The sequence below is a fragment of the Camponotus vicinus genome, unplaced genomic scaffold (genome assembly GCF_025532165.1).
Source record: "Camponotus vicinus isolate PSW18456_S1 unplaced genomic scaffold, iyCamVici1.0 SCAF_12, whole genome shotgun sequence".
NCBI lineage: Eukaryota > Metazoa > Arthropoda > Insecta > Hymenoptera > Formicidae > Camponotus > Camponotus vicinus.
The window spans coordinates 8,110,642-8,135,671 of record NW_028141948.1 but is presented as its reverse complement, the minus strand read 5'-3'; the positions used below and the strand labels follow the sequence as shown (position 1 = coordinate 8,135,671).

Here is a 25,030-nt window from a genome sequence, read left to right as displayed (position 1 = left end):
GTTGTATAAAAAAATTACTTAGCATAACTGGAAGATGTTTTTAAAATTTACTACACCAGGTCGCCCGCTTTTCTAAACAATCAAATTACTAGAATATATTAAAAGTCCCAGATCCTGAGATAGATAGCTTGAAAAATTTAGGTAGGTTCGAGGCAAGTTGATCCTCAACCGTATTATTATTCCAATTATCGCGTCGCTGTTCTGAAACCGCGAATACATGAAAAGACCACCGGCACTCGCCTTCATTAACCACGATCCGGTCTTGTTCATTCGGTCAAATCGCGACTGCAGAAAAACATTGCTATCCTCTAATGAACATCACGAATCCGAGGAACGATCGGGGAAGAAAAATAATAATAATAATAGTAAAAAAGGAAGTAAAAAGGAGGCACCGTCGACGGTACCAGCGACCGTCTGCCGCCGATCTGCGGACGGCGACAACGAGGTCGTAGTGGGGAAGACGGGAGAAGAGCAGCCAGGGTAAGGGAAGACAACACACATGAGCAGGAGAAGGAAACTGACTATGGTGATTATTTGTGATGGTGGTGGTCGTGACGGTGGTGGTGGCAGAATCTCCGCAACAGGTAGAAGAAAGAGGGGGCGAGGAGAAGGAAGAGAAGAAGATCGCGCGAGAGAGAAACGAAGAAGAACGCGGGAGAGAACGGTCATTGCCACTACCTCACCTCGAGAGAGCCCGACCATACGCGCTAGAGTCCCCGTCGTCACGAAAAGCGTCGACCCCGACACGGTCTACCGTCCGCGGCTGTCCCGCAGTTTAGCCTGCCGTCGTTTATACCTGCCTACTCGGCTTCACCTACCTATCTACCTACCCACCAACTCGTGGGGGGGCTGTTGTGCTCCTCTCTCACGAGGACGCGAGCGAGCGCGCGCGCGCTCGACCGATGCGTGTCGTCGTGGCCTGCCGATTCTTCGTGCAGGGGGAGCGAGACCGCGAGCGAGTCCCACCTGGATCGAGGGATCGGTTGATCCAGAAGTTGTGAGCCGAGCAAACCAGTTAGATAGGTGCCAGCCGTGGCGAGCAGATCGAGCCGGCGGCTGCCAGTCCGAGAGGTTACACGTTCTTTCATCCTGTCGCGGTTCTCGCAGCCGGTCCGATTGTCGCGGGTGCCCCGAGGTCGCTCGAAGGGCGTTCTCTAAACCCAAAGGGGTTGCCGGGTCACAGATGAGACGGGGAGGCGCCGGGCGCGGAGACTCCACCACTCGACAGGGTTCGACCACGTGGCCGCAGGTGCCCGTTGCGATCGGGAGTGCCAGGCCTGGGTGGCTGACGTTCCAGGTGATCTCCAGGTGATCTGGCGTGGGACATTGCGAAAATCTGACTCGGTGGCTCGAAACACTGTTTCGTTCGAAGGCGACGATGCATCATCGCGAGGTCTGAGAAGAACTGTAGACGCAAAGACGCGATAGAAGCAGAAGCAACAGCAGCTCGGCAGTGTCAGTCAAGGTATGCTCACGTCTCAAGGTCCCGGGTATATGAAGAAGCGTCGTATTTTCTTGTACGGGTGACCTTCGCTGAGATTACAACAGGCAACGGTCGGTATCGTTTTTGCCGGAGGGGGAGGGCGACGCACTTTCGCGGATAATTAAGCGGTTCCTGCGCTGCCGCGGGTTTCACGGTGGATACTGAACTTGAGCGAACAGGTGGTTTCTCCTGCGGTCTCTCGTCCTTGATCCTTGGGATCAACAGCGGCGCGATTTATACTTTTCCATTTCTGCGATCGAATAGTCAGTAATTATTGATAGACGAAATTTAACTTGTCCCAAATCAAAAAGAATATATAAATACAGTTTTATTATAGTTTAATAGATTCTGACTTAAAATATTATCTTAATCTCTTTAAAAATGCAGATGTAGCTTTGAAGTGATCAACAAATCTATAAAAAATTATAGTTGTCAAATATAGTATTTCTCCAATAATATTGCTTCAACAAGATTTTATGTAATTAAGCATACAAAATTAGCTTTGAAAGCTATAGAGTTGAATTAATTTTATGAAATAACAAATCTTGTTTATATAATAAACAAAAAGGACAAAATGATAAATAAATAAATTACATTAAATTAAATTAAATAAATAAATTACTTAATCAAATTATTATTTGATTAAGTTAAACTTAAGCCAAGCAAAAAAATGTAAGAATAGATAGATTACACAGTGGCTTCATTTCATTATCCGCCTGATGAGCACGGTTTATTGGCCGAATAATCAATTCAGAATTTCATATACTACCGTGACGTACTACATTGACGAGCGGGACATATTGCCGATCCGTTGTCGAAGTCAACCGCATGTCTTTAGAATAGCGGTATACTTGACTCGTTTCAGCTGAATTTCATTCGTACGTGGCACCCGGGCACCCATACGTATACCTGTACGTGTGTAAACTAACGTCTGTTTCCGATTTTACGCGGTTTCATGCATTATTCATGCGCTCTCGCCGAGAAAAAATCTGGTATTCTTTGAAACAGAGTGTTTATTTCAACAAAATAGCTCTTAAACGCTTTTTTAAGGCGATATGAACTATCGCTGATAAGACGCACTATTGTTTGTCAGAATGTTTTTTTGTAATTTGTTAAAAGCGATATCGGGGTAGTAATTTAGAATTATCAGGAAACCTTGAATTACATAATTCGAGCCAACATTTTTCTATTTTCGTTAATTAAATTTCAATTTATATTTTGATATTTTAAATACAATCAACGCTTCCTTTGAAATTTTTTCTAATTTATACGAAAATTTTTTTAATTCTCTAAATGAGAAATCTTTGTTCGTTTATTGTCTATTTGAGATACAAAATAGGAAGTCGATTCTTATTTACATATATCTATTTAAAATTATTTATAAATCTCCTAAAAATTTATAAACGTGAGAAAATGTAAATTAAAGAACTAGCAAATTTTCGATTCAAAAACATCTTAATCTTTATATGAGATCTCAATTGAGATTCAAATAGTAGATTTATAAATAGCTGGATAGTTTTACAAATTCTTAGATGATGTTCCTGGATAGAAGTTGACAGATACCGTCATCGTAATCAAAGTTCAAGCCAATTTTGTGGCACACACATACATATATAGTATGTCTCATTATTATTACTTATTCAATATTAAATAAAATTCCCTTCATAAAATTCTCAAACAATTTTCTTGGATGAGAGCTGAAGGGTACCCCATCGTCATAATCAAAGTTCAAGCCAATTTTACATAAGCTACCGTACACATGTAATATCTGTAAATGCGTTATCCATTAAAGGGAAATAATCTACGATAATGATCCAGGGATTGAGCGTAGGATTTTATTCGCGCATAGCGTATCTCGGCGCCAACCCACATGTGCGCCTCGCATTAGATACGCGAGTACAAATGAAAGTGGCAGGTACCGTTATTAAGCGAGTGCTGGCTTACGACAAAAGCCATTCCTACGATGCGTATATACGTGGTACGCACGTGCGTTCTAGTCGCTTTCGTCCGCCAATTAAGACGCGTCATTTTTCTCAAACGAAAGAGAACATCAATTTCGTGAATACGTTAGAGTCTAATTAATACACTAAAAGCGCGGAGAAAAAGGACGCTTACATTAGCGTGAAAAGACGCGCGTATGATAATTGATTAAATAAAATTGATAAAAATAAGATTGATAAAATAAAAATAAAGGAATCTTCTAAAAATTATTTATCTGTACGAAATAAATAAGTAATGTTACAAATATGTTACGTTACATCTTTTAAGCTCGCTGCAACATCGCGGTGACCATTAAATTAATTGAAGATCATTAAGAAATTAATTATTAAGAAATTAATTATTATTCAAAAACAGTTTCTCCCATTTTATAAAGTATAATTACGAGCAGTTTTTTACCGACAAAGAACATGATAATATTCTAAATTATTTGACGCAAGTGGAAAGAGAAAAACGATTCGTTTCTCCAACGATCGAGTGTATTCGATCGCCAATTGCGAGTCGACACTCTGTTAGATTATGTACCCCACGTCAATTAATAGGGGCGCCGAGTGCTTGTACTTTGAGCAAAGAAAGATACTAATTAGAAATGCGTCGACCAGCGAAGATAACCGTTGCCCAACGTTTTAGAAGCCGGGAAAGAATCGATGACCTGACCATCGACAAGCTAACGCAACTCACGTCGACGCTCTTTCGCTCGTTGCTTCATTCACCCGAATTCCTGTCTCTGTATAACTGTAACGCTTTTTATCGCTTCCTCGAGATGAAGCAGTGATGTACATTGAATGAAATCATTGCATCTTCTCCGCCAGTAAATGACCGGAGATTTAATGTAGAAATATTCGCTCGCTTCTCGATACAATCGCTCGGACGGTAAACTTGTGTAAATTCTGTAACTTCTCGTCTCCCCGTAAAAAGAATATTATATTATAAAATGTTATTTATAAAAACTCTATTTATATAAATTATTAATAATTTTACACAAACTAAAATAAAAATATAGATAACAAATATTTATGGGGGAGGAAATATATTTTTCTCAAAAAATAGTTCGAAAATTTCTTAGAAGACTTAAATTAAATATTAAGATAAGATCAATTAATAGATTTAAATTAAAGGATAAACTCGTGGTTATAATAATCGAATGAATTTTTCGATTTAAATATAAGGAGTACACCCGTGGATCGCTTTGTTGATCGCCGCAGTGGGATCTCGGCAAAGTATGATGTTACACCCAAATTCTTGCCTCCGAATAACTGTAACCCGGTTCCGGGTGCCGATCGTACGATGATGGTTATCGTCACTGAATTCCCTGATGGTTCTTGGTACCTCGAAGTGACGTAAGATACAGATGCGAAGTGTCAAAAATTAGATCTACAAATCGGAAACAAAATCTCGATATTCCTATTTGAAGGCGAATCAACTTGGTTCTTATCCTTCTTCAGTTTTATCGATGGCAAATCGATGAAGCCTGTGAAATGAACGTTTTTCGCTCAACCTAATCGTTGACGGAATCTATTTGTCTTCTGTTGAGACTGAATTGTAGAAAAAGCGACTGTCATAGCGAGACCTTGAAATTATTATACTTTATCATACAGTTCGCGATCAGCTGTAAACTTGCCGAACTTTTTTCCTTTTGTCAGAATTCCGGATAATTGAATTAGGAAAATTAGAAAAAGATCGAGAGTAATGTATTGATGAAACAAATGTGAGTGTGTATCCTTTAATTTAATTTTTTATTTATATCGTGTGTTGAAGATAATGTTGAACACATGCTTCAAGCATGTTTGATGGATATATTACAAGAATATATAAATCAATAGCTAATTAAATCCGAATATAATTTCACGCTCGATAAACAATCCGGTTTATCGTTTATTTTTTAACATTCCTGTTATTAAGAAAATTGTGTTTAATCATCAATTAATCGTAATTAATTAAGTGATACTAGCATCTAGTTTTACATCACGAAAACATTTTACACTTCGCGTCGTGCATACGATATGCACAGTTGAACATTTGTTTGCTTTATTTGTCGTTGAAAGATGAATGAGCTGCCCTTCGGTGTAATAAGAAAGCAATTTGTCAAGCGATTCAATATCACTCTGACATCTTGGAATAATTAATCCGGTTCCGAAATTGTAACTGTGATTGTAAGAGATGTAAATGATGGTGGTCGCGAAAAAGGATCATCGCGTGACTAAAAGTAACAAAATTTAGATGATGAATTAAAATTAGACAGTTTCTATGCGAGTCGTGCCGCAAAAAATGAACGTTAAAGTGTAGCATCTCGCTGTAATTAAATGCAATTGCAAGTGTAATTATGTCCAGTCGAACGGACAGTCTATTCTCATCTCGTGGGAATGTTCCTAGACTCATTATAAATGTCGTATCATAAATGCCGATACTGTCTGAATTTATTTAAAACGCTTGGAATGTAAGTCATTAATTACATTGAGAAAATAAAGAGAGCCATTGTAATTTTATAAAATTTTATTTTGCGTTATTACTCATAGTTATGTTTATTTTTCAAAGAAAATGTAAAAATAAGCGTAAGAAATTAATATTAAAAAATCAAGTTTTAGCGTTCTAACTTCTGATTGTTTTCGTCTGTGTTTCAGATGTGTGACCGGCGAAAACAGGCTTGGTTCGTCGTTTTCATCAGCAGCGTGTTGATCCACACCGTTGTTATCGCCAGTCCGATCTATGTTCCTCAATTTCTGCCGGGAAGTAAGTACTTTAGATCGCTTTATTATTCGCGAGAAGAGTGTATCAATAGTTTTCCTTCAGATAGCATCGATAGTTTATGGGGGCCTATTTTCCGGATAGTTTGGAGAGTCTAAAGCGATATTCAATGATCGCAATTTGCTGATTAAATTACCGTTATGTCGTTTTACGGAAATTGAGCCTCCGGCGGATCGATCTTCGATTATAAATAGTTTTAATTGACCATAATTCTGCGAGTATAACCGAAATAAATTCGTTGCATTCTTTCACATGGCTACAAAGCTTCTCAAGACCCGCTATCGATCCAGGACAATATGAAGATGCCGCTTAAAATTACTGCTCTATATTTTTGGCAATATCTGGGAATATAAAGTTCGCACGGTATTTTTGCAAGATGTACGATGTTCTTAGATGAAAATCTTGCGCAGTGTGAATATTGCAAATATCAATGTTTATCGAGTTCAATTTAATGAAATATTCTGTTCTTATAGGAATTTATTTATTTAGTAATTTATTTATATTTATTTTTTTACTTATATTTATATTTATATATTATTATATTTATATTTATATTTAGTTATAACATTTATATTTGTGTATTATATTTATTTTGTATTTATTTATATTTATAATTAATATAAAATATATAATTTATATAAAATTTATTGTGTGTGCAAGGAAAATTAATTCTCTACGGACATATTTCTCTCAGTTTTCCAGAATTAATATCTCGATGCGCGCATTTACAATTGAAAATATTGATTTTAGATATTGTGGACGCAGCATGCATTTTAAACTGATTCCTACGATATATCAGCGTTCGTCTCGCTCTGACTCTTTCACGCTCGTTGCATTTTCCTCCTGTGTCAGCTGAGTAACGGATCGGTACACAAATACCAGTAACCGGCACAGCAAGGTCCGATCATTTTCTACGCGTGTGCGTAAGCGCTTACCTGTCTCTGTCGCGCAGCGACATTGAACCTACCTTGAATTTGTATTCGAACGGAACGTGGGCGGACTGGTCAGTTTTCTGTAGAAGTGGGTCACATACGGTCATCGGGCCACGTGGCTTGCAGAGATTTTTTCCATCATCCGTTTGTTTTTTCGAATATTGAAGCCGCGAATGACGATCTCGTTATATTTTATCGTCATTCCCCTAATTAACGCTGCGTATTGAAACTATCCTCTATAATCCTATGAAATTTTAAGATATCGTTCGCATCAAGTTGCGACTAACTCGCAACTTCGTGTCTCTGGCAATACTATAATATTGATATGTAAATCACTGTCGACGACAGATTTTTCTTCCATGTTTGCCGCGCGGAACTTCCGTTCCTGAATATCAGATAAAGCACTTTCCTGCCATGTGAACCGCGGCGCGAGTGAAATTCCTCGCGCAGGATTGTGTGGGTGGCGGGCAACGCATACCCGATGCGAGCATGTGTGCCGGCTGAAATTCCGCCAGCCGCATAAAGGCGCCGTCAACTTTCTTTCATGCCGATGACTAACTAACGTGTCACTTCCGCTAGCACGCATTCCCAACGCGGAAGGATGACCGGCGCAGGACTTTTTGGGCGAGCGGTCTGACCGACTGACCTGGTAGTTCGAATGCTGGAACCGCAAACAATTTTACGCTTGATTTTCACTCGCTGCGAGAAGCGTCCGCAAAAGAAAGTAAACATTCGCGGAAAAACGACGGCGGTTTAACGGCCCGTCGGTTTCTGAAGCGCTGATTCTAACTGTTGGCTTTGACCGTCGTTTATGAATTTGTGTTGTTGTTCGGCTCACCAAATCAAATGAAACGAATTAATCAGCAAATTCCATTTGGACGTGTAATTTTATGGATGGCACTTCGAATCTGTCGTCCAAGTGTCACAATTCTATTTTCTCTACTCTAGTATTACTTAAGCGAAGCGATTATTAAGAGCGAAGCGTGGCACAATAGACAGCGCACTAGTCTACAAAGCCAAAGGCCCCGGGTTCGATTCCCGGTTGAACCGAAAAATTGTATACGCTCGCTCCTCTCTCAGAAGGCAATGGCAAACCATCGAGAAATCTTGCCAAGAACATCTCTCTAATGTACAGCTGTTCGGAATCGGCATTAAACTGTAGGTCCCATATACGTGTGATAATCTGGTGCGCAACACAGATATATGAAAGAGAGAGATCGCCATGTTCGGAATCGAACAAAAGGACGAAGAAGAAGTATTATTTAAAGCTGATGTAAATATTACGTAGCATTATTCAACAATGTAAAGTCCCGTGTTCATCGCGCTAAACGATCTGTCACTTTCTTTGGCGCGATATACACGGTGTACCACGGATATTCACGGATTTTCCAAGTGAATGCCAAGAACCCGTTTGGTCCATCCAGGCATGTCAGGTCAGGTATGGCCGTTTAATCATGCCAAGCCGGGACACTCTGGAATGCATACGGTGATTTCGTTGGATTGAAGACCTAGGAGGAAGAGGGAAAGAGAGAGAGAGAAAGAAAAAGACGGAGAGGAAGCGGGAGGAGGAGATTGTGATGGTGTCTTAGAAGGAAACGGGCTGTTACATTAGGCTATGACTGTGACCCACTTTTGGGTCGGCCAACTAGCTCATACATTGAAACTTAACGGTACCGAGATGCTTCGCTTCGCCTGACATCAATTCGTTCTTCGATGAAATGCGCCATACGCCGTATACGTATTAGAGTTTAGCTTACAATCAGTCGCTTGAAAACCATGATGCTGTGAAAGAATTCCAATCCTGGGCTTTTACGAGACGATTTACATTCCCGTGAAATCTTTCATAACTAAGGACGAGTTTCCTCTCAACTTTTGTTCGAGTCGTCGTTAATGGATGCTATTTTTTCTTGCTTCTTGAGACATTAATCAATCTTGCAAGTAAAACTATCCCTACGATGTCCATTAGCTACGTGAAGCTTCTATATAATTATACTAAAAACCTCTTGCTGATATTTTAAAATCCTTCTACTTTTTGAAAGCGTAGGTTTTATTTTGTGGAGAGCTTCTTTACCTTCCTGCGATGCGCGCTGCTCTTTCACGGCTAACTGTATTGCACGACCGTATGAATCATTGTCAAAGCAGGCTCTTGTCATTCCGTTATACGTCTCTGATATTTCCGACATTTTAAATTTACATGTGACATCTGTTTGTTTATCCATTTTCCGCTCGGTCGACATAATGCGCTAAAATAGAAGATTCTTGACATCCTAATTAATAACGTATATACATACGATCTTCTCTATTCTTTAGCAAAAGTGCTTCAAGACCCTCCAAATAATATTATTACAAACTTGTAAACCAAATTACGGAAAACAATACCGATAAAGTATAGTAGCTTTTGTGTGTGGACGGTATATTAATAGGATATTACGGTTATCAGCTCACGTATTCGGCTGATATTTGCGCTTATCACAATTTCGTCGAGTCGAAGCTATCCGTCATACTTGCGCCGCATTTTCTTTTTGATTCCGTTTCGCAATTATGCGCCGTTTATGCCATCCCGCGTCTTCCATCATCCGCGAGATCGCGGTTGAACGCACGGCAAGACCATTAAGAGAGAATTATAAGCGGATAGGTTGACGATACGAGAGCGAAGTGTTACGGCCGGGAATGTGTATCGTCAAGTGAACAGTTATAGACAACGGGTGAGGGGGTTGATATACATTCTTCGAAGGAGATCAAGGAACACGGAAGCATTTATCTAATCGCCATTGACGGCGCGGAGCAAATTTCTCCTCGAGGCATTTTCACGTGTAACGCTTCAATTCCCGTATTCTTCTCCCCGCGATAAAGCAGGCCTTTAATGCTCGCGAGGTAATCTTCCCGAACGGAAGAATTCTATGTCTATCGTCTGAAACAATCGCGTATCGTTATGAGACAAAGTTCCGGTGAATTATTCTTACAAAGTCGACGAAGAAAGGAAGAATAAATAAAGAAGAATATTAATATTATACAGGGTGTCAGGGTAATCTCTTCCCAAAAAAAAGCTCTTGTAGTTTTTCAAAACACACTATAATGAAGTATTTTTTTCATCGAGCACTTTTCGAATTATGAGGCTTGAAATAATTTCTTAATTTTTACATAAACCATAAAATATCTGTAAAATATTCATTTTTCGATTATCTTACCTTAATACTTTTATGTACAAAATAATGAGAGGAATCAATTGGTGTAAAGAAAACACATAATTGTTTCGAAAAAAAAATATAATTGTTAATTGCAAATTAAATATTTCTTCTTCGAAACAATTATGTGTTTTCTTTACACCAATTGATTCCTCTCATTATTTTGTACATAAAAGTATTAAGGTAAGATAATCGAAAAATGAATATTTCACTAGATATTTTAGGTAAGCTACAAGAGCTTTTTTTGGCAAGAGATTGCCCTGACACCCTGTATATCTTTTGCGAGAATGTAAACCAAGAATTGTAAAAATATGTATTGTAGAAACTAAGATGAGTCGTTATATAAAAATGATAAAAATCAACTTTTAATAGCAATATATTAAGGATATACTCTCTTATCTAACGTATTGCATCGAGAAATACTGAGGAATAAGGAATTCTGATCAGAGGACTCTGATCAGTTTGTCGTAGAGACAAACACGAGGAACGTAATGACGATCGTTCTTTTTCTTCTTCCACTTTGCAGGCACGGGCAGAAACATCAGGCACTTGCCCTGCGTGTCACGCAGGAGTGGCGAGACCGGCGTGTGTATGTTTGCGTTTACCTGCGCGAAGGCTAATGGCACGCATCTCGGCACCTGCATCGATCGCTTCTACTTCGGTAGCTGCTGCAAGATCGACGACGAGCCGGACATCTTCCCGCAGGACAATAGCATCGACGATGGGCCGCTGCCGCCGCCTCCAAGGCCGTTCATCACGACCCGCAAGCCCATCCCGAGCAACAGCATCCCGGAGTACTTTGCGAGGCCAAAGCCGACAGATGAGAGGAAACCAACAGAGGCTCCTCAAACCACGGCAAGTAGACGTAGCGATTGCTAATGAAGCAGCTAGACGGCCTCGCCGTGTCAGCGAGATGAGTAGTATGACAGCTTGAAATTGTTAGAGGCGAATCGATGGAATCGAAGTAACGTCTCTCGAGAATAATTGTTCTGTCAAGTCATCCCCGCGGAGTTAATATAGATAAAATAGACTGATAATGAATAATTCGTACATTCTTCTCGATGACGCTTGATTTGAATCGCGCTTATAAATTTTTTAGGATGGAAAATCGATTTGCAATTTAATTTAATTATATAGAAAATTTGGTTTAACAATTTTTAAAAAAGCGAATATATAACGGTGAGAGTACAATTTGAATTACAATACGCAGAATGTGAGACATCATGTTTCCTCATTTCTCATTCAGATATTATAATAACTTTCTCTGCGTGAGATCATCGAGATAAACTAGTAGTAACTCACGTAATCTCGCAATCGATTCATATATTCAAGAAAGAAAGTTACTCATTAAAGTGCTTGATCATCAGCATACATGTAGCAAAATATATGTACATGAATTTAAAATACAAAAATTTTACAATTTTTGAATCACTCAACATACGTTAAGTTTTATTTCCTTTTACTCAGAAATGCTGTAAAAAAAATTAATTAAATTAAAATTAATTAAAAAATACAAATTAACTTTATCAGCTAATCAGCTCGTGAGGATGTCGCTTTTTTAAAGATAGTATAGAAATAATATTGCATACTGTCTAGATTAATTATCAATAATTTTAATGTATCGATAATTTTATAGACAACACCTGTAATCTCGAGTACGCAAAGCACGCAAACTTTAGCGAGTACACTGAGAAATACGACAAAATTGGCGACAAAAAAGCCAGCAATCACGACGATCGAAATGACTACGCAGACTACTCGTCTCACCACGTTTCAAACCGTGCAAAGCGCTGGATCCAGCACGGAAGCTGCATTGTCAAAGAGCACTGCCAGTACAGTAACTAGACCAGCAAGTATATCCCCAAGCACGACGAGGCAACCTACGAAACCGTACACTTCGACTTCCACTCTGCGGCCCAGCAGCGAAGACGCAACGAGACTGGCGATCATCACGACGGTTTCGAAAGCGACCACGAAGAAACCCGCTGTCTCGACGACAACGGTGCAGAAACCGACGACGCAAACCTCTCAGAAGCCAGTGGCTTCGACCACTCGCAGACCGATCCCTCAATCGACTACGACGAAGAACGTCCTCACGACTACGCAGCAAGTGGTACCTTCGACCAGATTCCCGCCGAGGAACACGACGTCGCCCAAACCGTTGACTCAGACAACTATCAAAAAGCCCGTTAGCACTGTTCACAGTACCAAGAGACCTGCCACCACGATTGTCACTGTGGCAACGAAACGTCCGGTGACGACCACGAAGAGACCCACTACTCTGACGAAAATACCGTCGAGTTCTTCGAGGCCTCTCGCGAATTCCAGTCTTGGTACTACTGTACCAGTGACGAGTAGACCTCTCTCGACCTCCGGCTCCTTCAGCAACATCGGATCATCCAGCACAAGCATCACGGAGAGTACTTTAGTCTCCATTGGAACCAGACCGTCGACTATCGTAACATCAACAGCTACAAGCGCAAGCAGTCCAAAGATTTCCACTACGACGAAAAGCCCGGATCAAACTATCGCGAAAACAACGACTCCGAGGACGACGTTGAAGACGACAACATCGACGAAAACATCGACCATCAAGACAACCACCACCAGACCGACGACAACTAAAACAACGACTCATAAAACGACGACGTCTATACCATCGCTTTCGACTACGACGAGACCGAAACCTACTAAAACTACCAGCACAACAACTAAGCCTACTACTAGACCTGAACATGAAAATAACACCACGACGACTACAGAGAGAACGAAGCCGTCGTTGTCGTCGATCATTGGATCGACGGTCGATGTTACAAGGCCTAAACCCACCACGACAAAACCAGTGACTACACCTTTGATGAAGATTCCTGTAAATATGTCATCCAGCATCGTAGAAGTCACCACGAGTATCTCGAGTTCGATATCCACGTTTACCGTTAGGAACGAAAGCACCTCGACCTACGTGCCTCCTACCAAGGGTCAGAATGTTAATCACACCCTCGAGGAGATCCCGTTGACTACCTATTCCCCAGGCTTAGTGACGTGGAGTTCGAATTCTGATGAAGTTACCGCAAAGACGCCGGAGACATCCTCGTCAACGTCGACAGAGGCTACATCATCAGGTTAGTAAAATAAATGTCATCGAATTTTCTTCTGGTAATTGTGACGTAAGAGTTCTTAAATTTAATTATTAATTTAAATACTTTATTAATTATTAAATTATTGATTTTAATTTTAATTTATATTTAATTTTAAATAATTAATTTAATATTTAATTATAATATTTATGAATTAATCTTAAGATTAATTGTTGTATTTTTCTACGTTACTTCTCACAAATATTTAAAAGAGAAAAATTTTGAATTTTTTAACTATTTATCATATCATCGATCGAAAGAAAAAGGCGAAAGCAACTATTATAAATTTACTAGCAATCCGTCAAACTCACCGAGCTTTCGCTATTCTCAGCGTTTGATGCATGCGGCGTTCCAGGTGAATCGCTATCACCATTTCCTATTGACAAGGGCATAGCATTACACAATGAACGTTCGTTTTCTTCGTTTTCACCGATTTAACATACAGACGCAGAACGAATAAGGCTGCTAATCACGTTTCCAATAATTCTTCGAAGGTAGTGATCGACGAAGGGAGCATATTTAAAATCCACAATTGCGCATCGCTGAGTGTAATGAAACATCAAAGTATAATATATGAAGACATCGGTGGCAAAAATCTATTGCAGGATAAATGATTAAGCAAAGACTTATTTTTTGGGGTATCATTTATGATTTTACGCAAAAAATAAGACTAACTTGATAATTTGTAAAAGTCTATATTAAAAATATGTGATTTTGCATCAAAAGGTTTTCATGAACTTGGTCCATTTTTGCTCTGAACATGTCTCACACATCTGTTTATTTCGAGATAATAAAACGAAATTCACATCTCTTTCTCTTCCGGATTTTAATATCGCGTTTATGACGCAAAAGGGTTTAATCTGCTTCAAAAATTCACGTTTTTTTATGAGGTCAATGATTCGGCGTAATCTGTTTTAACCGGTTCCCCTCGAATGTCGCTGGGCACGTGTCAAGTCCAAGTGAAACGGACACACGTCCTTAAATGGCATAATTGCAACTCGGTAATTGCATATAGAGCGCGAAACTAGAATACATCGAGATGCATAAACAGATAATCCATCATATATTTATTTTTTTCTAGTTCTCGATAGTTCACCTGCGAATATTTTATTCTGCTTCAACAAGTCGAGCTTACCAAAGTCAAAATTTTTCTCCTATTTTCAATCTTAATTTTCTCATGTTTATGAATCCTAAAGATTTTCGCAATTGATTTAATTTATACAGAAATTAAGCTTGCACCTTATATAGGCTGTGAACGAATAATTCCGATTTAGAAGAATCTTCGACAAAGTTATAAAATTATCTAATTACTTAAAATATGAAAATAAGTATTAAACTGAAAATTGAGTTAAAAAATAGCAGAAAAATTTTAACTAATATTATAGATGCGAATCAAGGTTACTTAGATCCTGAAAGAGGATCACGCCGTTGCTTCGACAACACGGCATCATGATATACCATTGGGAACGTCGTAACGGTTTACAAACCGGCCATCTCTTGAGTTCTCCGCCGACGCGATCATAATCACCTTCTTTACGTATCTCTATCCGTCTCATCGTGCAAGCGAGAATTATCTTCTAATAAATATGCTCCGCTTCGCTACCTCCCGGGAAAGAGACGAAGAAAGAGAAAACTCGCTCTCCTCTCGACCATCCCAAATCGGAGAATCAAACCGGTTCGTACTGCCTCAAATTAACATAACGTATCTGCTCGAAACTAAGGCATTCTGAGAAACGAATGTTCACGGATTAAAGGAAGAATTTATTAGTGTATTTTTTATACCTCAAGACGAGCTTGCGGCCAAACTTGAAATCAATTTACTCTCGAGCGGATTATTTTTATCGCAATGAATCACCTCCAATCTTGTCCTTTAGATGTAACGAGAATTCTGATTCTTTAGTTTGTAAATTCACGATGAATTAAAATACAATTGGACTCTATTTTGTCTATTCGCTTCGCAGAGCAAGCGGAAACTGATTGGTCCCCGATAACGACTCCGGACGGCTGGATAATGATTCAATCGCCTTCCACCGAAAAGTTACCGCAGACTCAAGAGTCGACGACCGAACCGGTTGCGGAATCCACTGTACAGTCTTTGACTTCTGGTAAGATATATTAATTGTAGCCTTTGCGAGCGTTCTCCGCGGAGTTTGCTCGCGATTGAAGAAATTTCAAGAGTTGGCGTAATCGCGCAAACAAACAACAACTTGGAGGAAATATCTTCCAATTCATACTAAAGAAATCAACTGAAAGCTCTCGTTGGATTTTAGTACTAAGAACGAATTTATACTTGATAAAATCTTCACAACTTCTTAAAATAATATATACAATATAATATATACAGGGAATATCTGAAATGATGCACTAAACTTTAGGAGCGTATTCTAGAGGTCAAAATAAGACTATTTTTCTTATGAACATGGGTCCGCAAATGAACCTCCCTCCGAATTAAAATTGGAAAATGTGTGAAATTGACCAAACACCCGTAACGCAAATTTATTTATCTCTCAAGAGAGGGTGATAGGTAACGTCAAAACCTTTTTTTTCTGAAATACAGCCAATTTTTAATTTTTTCCCCAAACTTTAGGGGCCTCTAGCTCGGAGGGGGGTTCATTTGCGGACCCATGTTCATAGGAAAAAAAAGTCTTATTTTGACCTCTAGAATACGCTCCTAAAGTTTAGTGCATCATTTCAGATACATATATATATATATATATATATATACAGGGTAGGCCTTTTTAATATTCGGACGTAAATATCTCGTATAGTAAGCAAGATGGAAAAAAATGTTTAAAACAAAAGTTTTTTGACTATGAGGGGGACATAAGATGGTGTCATTGATTTGACCTTGTGTAATCATTTGAAGGTCATGTAAAGGTTACCTTCAATTTTTTAAATGGAACCTGCTATTTTTCATTACATATTCTTATAGCTTATCTCAAGAGCTTTCCAAAACACTATAATTAAGTACATTTTCGTTAAGTACTTTTTGAGTTATGAGGCTTGAAATAATTTCTTAATTCTACATAAACCGTAAAATATCTTGTAAAATATTCATTTTTCGATTATCTTAATTCTTATCTCAATACTTTTATGTACAAAATAATGAGAGGAATCAATTGGTGTAAAGAAAACACATAGTTGTTTTTAAGAAAAAATATGGAATTGTTAATTGCAAATTACATATTTTTTCTTCGAAATAACTATGTGTTTTCTTTACACCAATTGATTCCTCTCATTATTTTGTACGTAAAAGTATTAAGGTAAGATAATCGAAAAATGAATATTTTACAAGATATTTTACGGTTTATGTAAAATTAAGAAATTATTTCAAGCCTCATAACTCAAAAAGTACTTAACGAAAAGGTACTTAATTATAGTGTTTTGGAAAGCACTCGAGATAAGCTACAAGAATATGCAATGAAAAATAGCAAGTTCCATTTAAAAAATTGAAGGTAACCTTTACGTGACCTTCAAATGATTACACAAGGTCAAATCAATGACACCATCTTATGTCCCCCTTATAGTAAAAAAACTTTTATTTTAAACATTTTTTTCCATCTTGCTTACTATACGAGATATTTACGTCCGAAGATTAAAAAGGCCTACCCTGTATATATATATATATATATATATATATATATATATATATATATAGGAGCGATGAGTGTGTAAGCGCGTGGCGAAGGCTCCTCCCCTCCCCAATCATCGCTTTGCCACGCGCCGCCATTATGTTACAGTCAGACCGCCTTCGCCGTGGTGTGCTCCGAGCCACGCGCATTGGTCGATCTTCTTTAATTAATTTTTCGTTAATTATTGCGAATATCGCAAAATAGTATAGTAGCTTCCTTCTTAATTTGAGCCAATCTACTTTCACACTTCGGAACTGTCAAAATTTCCCTGCCACCCTGTATATATATATATTTTTTTAAATATATATTAGAAAAGACGCTACGATGAAAATATTGTTCTTACAATTAATTAATTAATTATTTTTTAAATACTTTGTTTCTTTTTAGCCAAACCGTTAATAGAGACCACCAGCAGTCCCGACATCACGACGAAACCGATGATGACCACTTTGCCTTCAACGATTACCGGTATTACGATTGACACGGAGCTTCCGGTACCGATGGAGACTCTCAATATGTCGGACTACAAACAAGGTTAATGCTTAAATACTGTACGGTCGGATCGCGATGTAATGTTACAGCATACGCGCATTATGCAGAAGCGAATGCAAGAAATTGGATCGTTCCCACACTGGGTGACCGGAACGAATCGTTATACTAGAACTAGTCTCGGGATTAAAAACAAAATAACCGGTGAAATGCGGAACCGCATTCGGGTCACTATCGGAATTCGCGTTATTCCGTTCGATTTTGCCCCAGTTAAACTTTAAAGATGATCCGACTTTTGATAGCGACGTCTTCATCTTCCTCTCGCAATATCCGACTTTTTGCTCGATGAGGAGGATAACTTGTCAAACCTGAGAGAGCGATTGCATTTTATAAGCAACATAAAATTCTGCTGCGAGTAAAATATTTAGTATCGAATTTTTCAACTATCTTGTTTATAAAATGTATTGATACTACAATGTAACAGTTAGAAGTTCTCAAATCTGCTAATTCCGCTGTTTTTCACCTACATCCATCGCCATATTTCGCGAATCAATCCATTTTTATAATCGCTCTATAATTCTTATTATTTATATTTTACTTAAGTAGTTAAAATTACGTGTAACAAACACTATAATTTACAAGTAACTAACGTATACTTTACCACTTTTTACACCATTACATCTAAGTTGCCTGCCATCGCTGCTAGTGTATAGTTTAATTTAAATAATGATGCGGCGTACAGTCATAAATAAAATTCAAAACACCTGTAATTTCCCGTAATTAATGCGATGTGCGCAATTGAACGTTGTAAACGTTACGCACATAATATTGTCGATACGAAAGTATCCCAATTCCGCCTGCGGGTAGAGACTAAAGAATTAAATGAGCGATGCATCCGCGCAACGGTACCGTCGTTTATCCAGTCGAACGAACACAGCCCGTCCGTTCTTCAACATGATCGTCCAACTCGCGAATTTACTGAAGAGTATGAACTCGACGATGTTTATCCTTGCAGTGTGCGGACGAAGGCTGTTTCCGGAGGCCAGAATCGTCGGTGGTGACCGAAGCTCCTTCGGAAAGTGGCCCTGGCAGGTGAGCATTAAAAAAGTTGCACGCAATTATAGTTCAAAAATTTCCTATATTTCTTGCACAGATACTCCAAACGAGAGATAGGATTTTTTTACAATTTTACTTATACATTCTATTTAAATATTAATAAAAAAATTATTAAAAAAATTCGGATCGAAAGCCATCGTCGTAGTGATTGATTTTTTTTAAATATATAGAAGAAGGTAATGATAATGCTAGTAGTAGAACGTCTTCCACGACGAAAATAACAGTCACTCACGCGTATTACGTGTAAGAATTAATGCGTAGATCGACGAGTCTCTCACATTGGCAGATTTCCTTGCAGATCTCGTTACGTCAATGGCGATCGCAGACGTATCTGCACAAATGCGGCGCCGCATTGTTGAACGAGAACTGGGCTATTACCGCAGCGCACTGCGTCGAAAGGTGAGTGTACATCGTGTTTGCTGGCGCGATGCTCATAATCCAATTTTTTCCTCGCTCTCATGTTGGCCAGCCATTTTTCCCAGGACGTTTCGCGAGACTTTTCGCGATAGCGCGCGTCTGTAATCTTTTCGCGCGATGAAAAAAGATTGTTTCCTTGCCTGTACATTTTCTCATCTAACACATTTGAAAGGCGGAGAAGAATAAAGATTATCAGACAGTGGATTTCTGCATCGTAGAACAAGATATCGTAAAACAGCTTTGCATCGTTATCAGGAATCAGAATTACAAAATTCTTTCTAAAATACTTCGATATTAGTGCATGTTATACATGTGTTTTCTAGAATTTAAGAATTTCTAATATTACAATTTTTAATATACGTTTACTAGGTTATTTCAATAAAAGATATTTATAAAGGATATTTATAAAGGATATTTATAAGGGATATCAGGATATTTCAATAAAGGTAAGCAATCTTTTGTGGACATGTAGAGCAGGTAAAAATAACTATACAAATTCCTATAAAATTTTTTTCTATGATGCACCTTTTTTATCATCATCATTTATTTTCCATCGATCAAATGTGTTTTTTTTTTTCGAAAACAGTTAGTTTTGATGAAATAAAACAAGAGTATCCTTTTTTAAAAAAAGATGTAGGAAAAATTTTTAAAAATATATTTCTAAATATATACACATATATAGGTAATATCAAGAAATCTGCCACGCTATTTTAAAAACCTTTATTAAACATAAAAATACTTATTATAAACCATTGAATCTACAGAGTGATAAAAAGTAATTTATGTAGTTATTTTTACTTGCTCTACATGTCCACGAAAGATTGCTTACCTTTATTGAAATATACTAATATCCTTTGTAAATATCCTTTATTAAATATCCTTCATAAATATCTTTTATAAATGATCTTTTATAAATATCCTTTATTGAAATATCCTATTAAACGTACATTAAAAATTTCAACCTTAGAAATTCTTGAATTTTAGAAACACATATATAACGTGCAATAATATCGAAGTGTGTAGAAAGAAAAATGCTTCTCAAATTTTAAGTTTAAAGATAAATGCTCGAAAGAGATGCATTGCTTGTAGAAAAATATTGATAAGAATTTGTGGGATTATTTTTATCTGCTCTATTTTATCATGCCATGAGAAATTATCCATTTTTATCTAAACACCTTGTATACTTCTTCATATTATTTAAAATATAAGAGTATTATTTAAAATATAAATATAGCGAGATTGCTAATAGTGTTTTATCTTTAGATGGAGAAGTTTATTTTCTGAAGAATTAATGGCGAAATGTGTATTTTGCAGTGTACTACCTGCCGATCTGTTATTAAGAATCGGCGAGCACGATCTGGCGAACGAAGACGAACCATACGGATATCAAGAAAGAAGAGTACAAATCGTAGCGACTCATCCGCAATTCGATGCGCGAACTTTTGAATATGATCTTGCCCTTCTGAGATTCTACGAGCCTCTTATACCCTTCCAACCGAACGTCTTGCCGATCTGTTTGCCCGACGATGATGAAACTTACGTTGGTCGCACCGCCTATGTTACTGGCTGGGGCAGACTTTACGATGGTACTTGTACATTTAAATAATTAACATGTGTGTTAATTGTGACGTTAACATTAAAATTGTAAATTTTTTGATTACTTTAAAAAAAGCAATTTTTTATTGGGAGCCATATCAAGTAAATTTTTTCTTCGTCAACGCGCAAATGCTTGAAGACGTTATTTTCTATTTTTTCGCAGAGGGACCACTGCCATCCGTATTACAGCAAGTTGCGGTACCAGTCATTAATAACTCCGTATGCGAAGCGATGTACAGAAATGCGGGTTACATCGAGCACATTCCGCACATTTTTATCTGCGCCGGTTGGAGAAACGGTGGATTTGACTCTTGCGAAGTCAGTATTCTTTGCTTTACATAGATTTAGCAAATGGATGGTTTTAAAATAACTATAAAATTCTTTTTATTTTTTAAGAAATAAAGAATTAAAGAGTTTAAAAAGAAATAAAGAATTTGCTGAATATTTAAACCATGTAAATTTTTTTATAAAAGTTTAAAAATAATGTTGAATATATATAAGAGTAGCGTCAAATCTCCTTTGAAATGTTCTCTTGTAAAATTATATTCTTCGGTCTTTTCCTTAGAAATCACTGGTTCGATTGATTTTATTTTTTAAATCAATATATGATCATAATCAATTTAATAATCATAATTTTATAAAAAAATACAAATGATTAAAGGGATCCAAAAATATTGATTTTATTCAAACTGAATAAAAAGATTAAAATTCTGAAAGAACATACTCAGCAAAAAGTGTTGATTAAATTCTAAACATATGAATAAGAAAACAACTGTTAACATAATGATGAAAATAAAAACACGAAGATAAGTGTCGTATGATTCCACACTGTACTCTTTATCTTAAAAATTTACCAATCATGTTCTCAATCAAATTTTTTGATTAAAAGATTTATGATAGAAATTATATAAGAGAGAGTATAATGCATATTTACATATCTTTTTGACATATACAGGGTGTTCCTAAATTCGCGATAAATATTTTAATGACAAATTCTTTGTAACATTTTAAGACGAAAAGTCTAATACGAAAATGTCGAGGCTATAAAAAAATGAGAGGCTATGAAATTCTATGTCGAGGCTATGAAATTCTTGAATATTTTCACAATAATTCCAGTGTCAAAAGTATTCGATTCATGGAAGCACTTTTACCATTAGCCATTTTGTCACCCATATAAAAACTATTATAGCCTCGACATTTTCGTATTAGACTTTTCGTCTTAAAATGTTACAAAGAATTTGTCATTAAACTATTTATCGCGAATTTAGGCACACCCTATATATATTGCCACATTAAAAATTTTGTTAAAACATATCTCTCGAGATTATAACTTTCATATAAGTTTGACATCTTTCTTTTCTTTTGACATCTTTCTTTTGACATCTTTTGACATCTTGATATCTCTCAGACACACGTGATAATTGCCTGAGAGACTTACATTATTGTCATGAAAGCTCGTAGCTATACTAACATAGCTCGTAGCTATAATAACATATCCTAACTTAGAACCTTCTGCTCTCTCTAGGGCGACAGCGGTGGTCCGATGGTCATCCAAAGAGCGCGAGACAAGCGGTGGATTCTTGCCGGGATCATCAGCTGGGGAATCGGTTGCGCTGCGCCCAATCAACCAGGAGTTTACACGCGCATCTCGGAGTTTCGCGAGTGGATCAATCAGATCCTGCAGTTCTGAACCCATCGACGGAAGCTCAAAATTCGCGCTCTCGTGCCGCGCCGACTCCTTCGGACACTCGGGACGACCGTCGAGCGGACAAACGGCACCATCTGCCGGAGCTGTGAGCCAAGTGTAATTTAGTGCAAAAAGGGGAAGAACAGAAATAAGAGATCCCCAACGTGTTGCGAAACCGGACGACGTATGGCGCCACCGATTCGACTTCTCGCGAATAAAGCTCTTCGAAACTCTAATCGAGGACTATTCTTGAAGAGGCAATTACGAATGCGAGTTCGGAATCTGGCGAACCATGTCGTCTGATGAAGGCATGAATTTAAAAACAATAATGAAAAATACGTCGAGCGCATTGAAACGAGCGAGAAAAGTGAAAGAACATTTGTAGAAAGACGAAATCTAAGTCTTTTTTTTTTAAACCTTAATACAGAAATGATATTATGACGAGAAGATTTTATATCCCCTTCATCATATATGTCAGACTTCTCCCGAATAAAAATTCGACGACAAGTTTATTTAGTGAAGGAACAGAAAATGGAACCGCTGTTTGCGCTTTACTTAGAATTTACAGCCTTTGGCTGCAAATGGACAAAGAATGAAATTGAACGAACTTTATATCTTTTAGTCCTCTAAATATATATTTCAGATGTAGAAAAATTGCAACATCTACGCAGGACAATCCGTATATATGGGTATCTTAGCTCCTGCCTATTTATTTATATCGTGCAATTTCTATATCAAAAAATCTCTAAATTACTAGATAAAAATTCGATTTTACATTTATCATATTTAGATTTCATTCGATTATTTTAGAACGCTCTTATAAATACATTATTTATTAATTGTCCTATAAATAATGTATAATAATAGGGTAAAATGTATTTGAATCATTACTACGACTTAAAATTCCATATTGCATCATTCCCATGCATTTCCTCTCTCTCTCTCTCGTGAACCTTATTATAGATTTCCATAATAATTTTCCGAATGAATTCCGATGAGAATTTCAATGCATTCGTCGAAGTTCCATGAATATCCAGTTATCTCGATTGATCCTCGGGAGAACCGTAGGAAAATGCATTTCCCTTTTGCGAATTCCATCTCTCTTTTTCTTTCTCTCTACAATGAGTACTTCACTTCGTAGTTACTTGAGTCTAGTCTCAAGCAGAAACGAACTGATAATGCTACGATAAAGGTAAAAAAATGTACTCATTAATCTTCTTTTCTCAAGTTCATGAACGATCGAGTAGTCGTCATGTACATTTCGATCTTAAAAATATTCGATGTAATTATAAGTTTGACTGTAAATCGAGAGCGGAAAGAGAATAAGTGCATCTATATCGCGATATGTGGAGAGATATTATTTAATTTAATTTATAAAGAAAAATAAAACTATAGAAAGAATATAGAAGATATAGAAGATTATATTATGTATACTTTACATATAGACAACGAGACAAATACGCGCGTGTAATTTATTCGCGCGTTCGTTCCAGAAATGCGATTTATATAGACATATTCTGTAGCATATTTTTAAATGATATTTGTCAACATTTTAATTATTCAAAAACATTCATCGCTCACGATCACGTCAACAATTTAATGAGATTCTATGTGTGCACCGATTATACTCGAAATGTATAAAATTATATCGTTCGCGTTGCGTTTTTCACTAATTAAAATGTATCGACAAACGTGCGAGTGCGCGATACTGCAATCGGAATAACACGATTTTGATGCATCTGTAAATATTTGATATCGATCGTGGATTGAGATGTAATGTCATGTGGTTTGATGTGTGGTATGATGTGGTTTGATGTGCGCGACGGGCTCCTTCCGCTTTTCATCTCTTGTCATTATCCGTCCGCTTTTGTAGTCAATTGACGAGCGTTAAAAGCGATCATCCGCATTCCGTAAAAGCGTATTTGAGCTCGAGCGGGTTACGTCTCTTGTTCACCCCTTTTTCCTCCTCTCTCTCCCTCTACTGATACTGCATATTTACCGCGTGTTTTATGCTCCCCGTCTCGCCACCCTCTGTATCTCCGCGAACAATGGCGTGGGTGTTTGATATTTGCGCAGTGAGGGGGTCGATGATTTCGAACATCGCCCACGCGTCGTAAACGCCCACGCCCCTTGCTTGGCTGTGCGCCAGCGTAAACCAAGGTTGAAATTTTGCAAAATTGAGTTCGCCGCTTTAACGAGAGACCGGGAGTGCTCGATAAACTCATAATGAGACGAGATCGCGATACAACGCCGCGAGTGTTGCACGAAAACTTTGATTTTGACATCATTAAAGTATACGTTATACAAAAATATTCGGGTATTGGTTCAGTTCTCCCCTTTCCCTTTTCTCCCCCTCTCCCTTTTACTTCATTCAGATGTAAAGTGAAACCTTATTGGAAACCTAAGAAAGTTTCTTTCAGAAAATCTGTATATCTAAAATTATTTAATTAATAGAAGAATTAAGGAAGAAGATTTTAAAATCAAAATAGAATTAGAATTAATGGATTTCATATTGGATTTAATATTTTATAAACTTGTATGTAGTATTTTAGATATTATAAAATACTAGATAAGTAGGAGAAACTCTCGATAAGAGATAAGCTATAAAAATAA

At 37.5% G+C, this 25,030-nt stretch overlaps 2 protein-coding genes across 5 annotated transcripts in view; one reads left to right on the top strand and one right to left on the bottom strand.

The window, feature by feature from the left end:
* The window catches only part of Npf (neuropeptide F), a 93,513-nt gene that overhangs the window by 14,118 nt on the left and 54,365 nt on the right, over nucleotides 1-25,030 (bottom strand). The window contains exon 1 of one of the 3 annotated variants that reach the window (XM_083084029.1): nucleotides 819-835. The exons of the other annotated variants lie outside the window; for them this stretch is intronic. The gene's annotated coding sequence lies outside the window, so the exon portion shown is untranslated. Of the gene's footprint in view, nucleotides 1-818; nucleotides 836-25,030 lie in introns of those variants that run through there. 3 annotated transcript variants of the gene reach the window in all.
* Np (serine protease notopleural) lies at nucleotides 681-24,930 on the top strand. 2 transcript variants are annotated; one of them, XM_083084024.1, is made up of 11 exons: nucleotides 681-1,465; nucleotides 6,103-6,211; nucleotides 10,870-11,198; nucleotides 11,980-13,465; nucleotides 15,442-15,585; nucleotides 17,500-17,646; nucleotides 18,617-18,693; nucleotides 19,016-19,116; nucleotides 20,449-20,720; nucleotides 20,894-21,048; nucleotides 22,256-24,930. In XM_083084024.1, the coding sequence occupies exons 2-11, from the start codon at nucleotides 6,103-6,105 to the stop codon at nucleotides 22,418-22,420; spliced, it is 2,985 nt and encodes a 994-aa protein (XP_082940150.1). In that variant the 5' UTR covers nucleotides 681-1,465; the 3' UTR covers nucleotides 22,421-24,930. The 2 variants fall into 2 exon arrangements, with proteins under 2 accessions (XP_082940150.1, XP_082940151.1); XM_083084025.1 differs by lacking the exons at nucleotides 681-1,465; nucleotides 6,103-6,211 and adding an exon at nucleotides 9,586-10,032.

Bases quoted from the DNA above. Each gene is read 5' to 3' on its own strand.
- Np (XM_083084024.1), top strand. From the start codon at position 6,103: ATGTGTGACCGGCGAAAACAGGCTTGGTTCGTCGTTTTCATCAGCAGC. The intron at 13,466-15,441 runs GTTAGTAAAATA...TTCGCTTCGCAG, and splicing joins GACAGAGGCTACATCATCAG to AGCAAGCGGAAACTGATTGG. The intron at 19,117-20,448 runs GTGAGTGTACAT...TGTATTTTGCAG, and splicing joins GCAGCGCACTGCGTCGAAAG to TGTACTACCTGCCGATCTGT.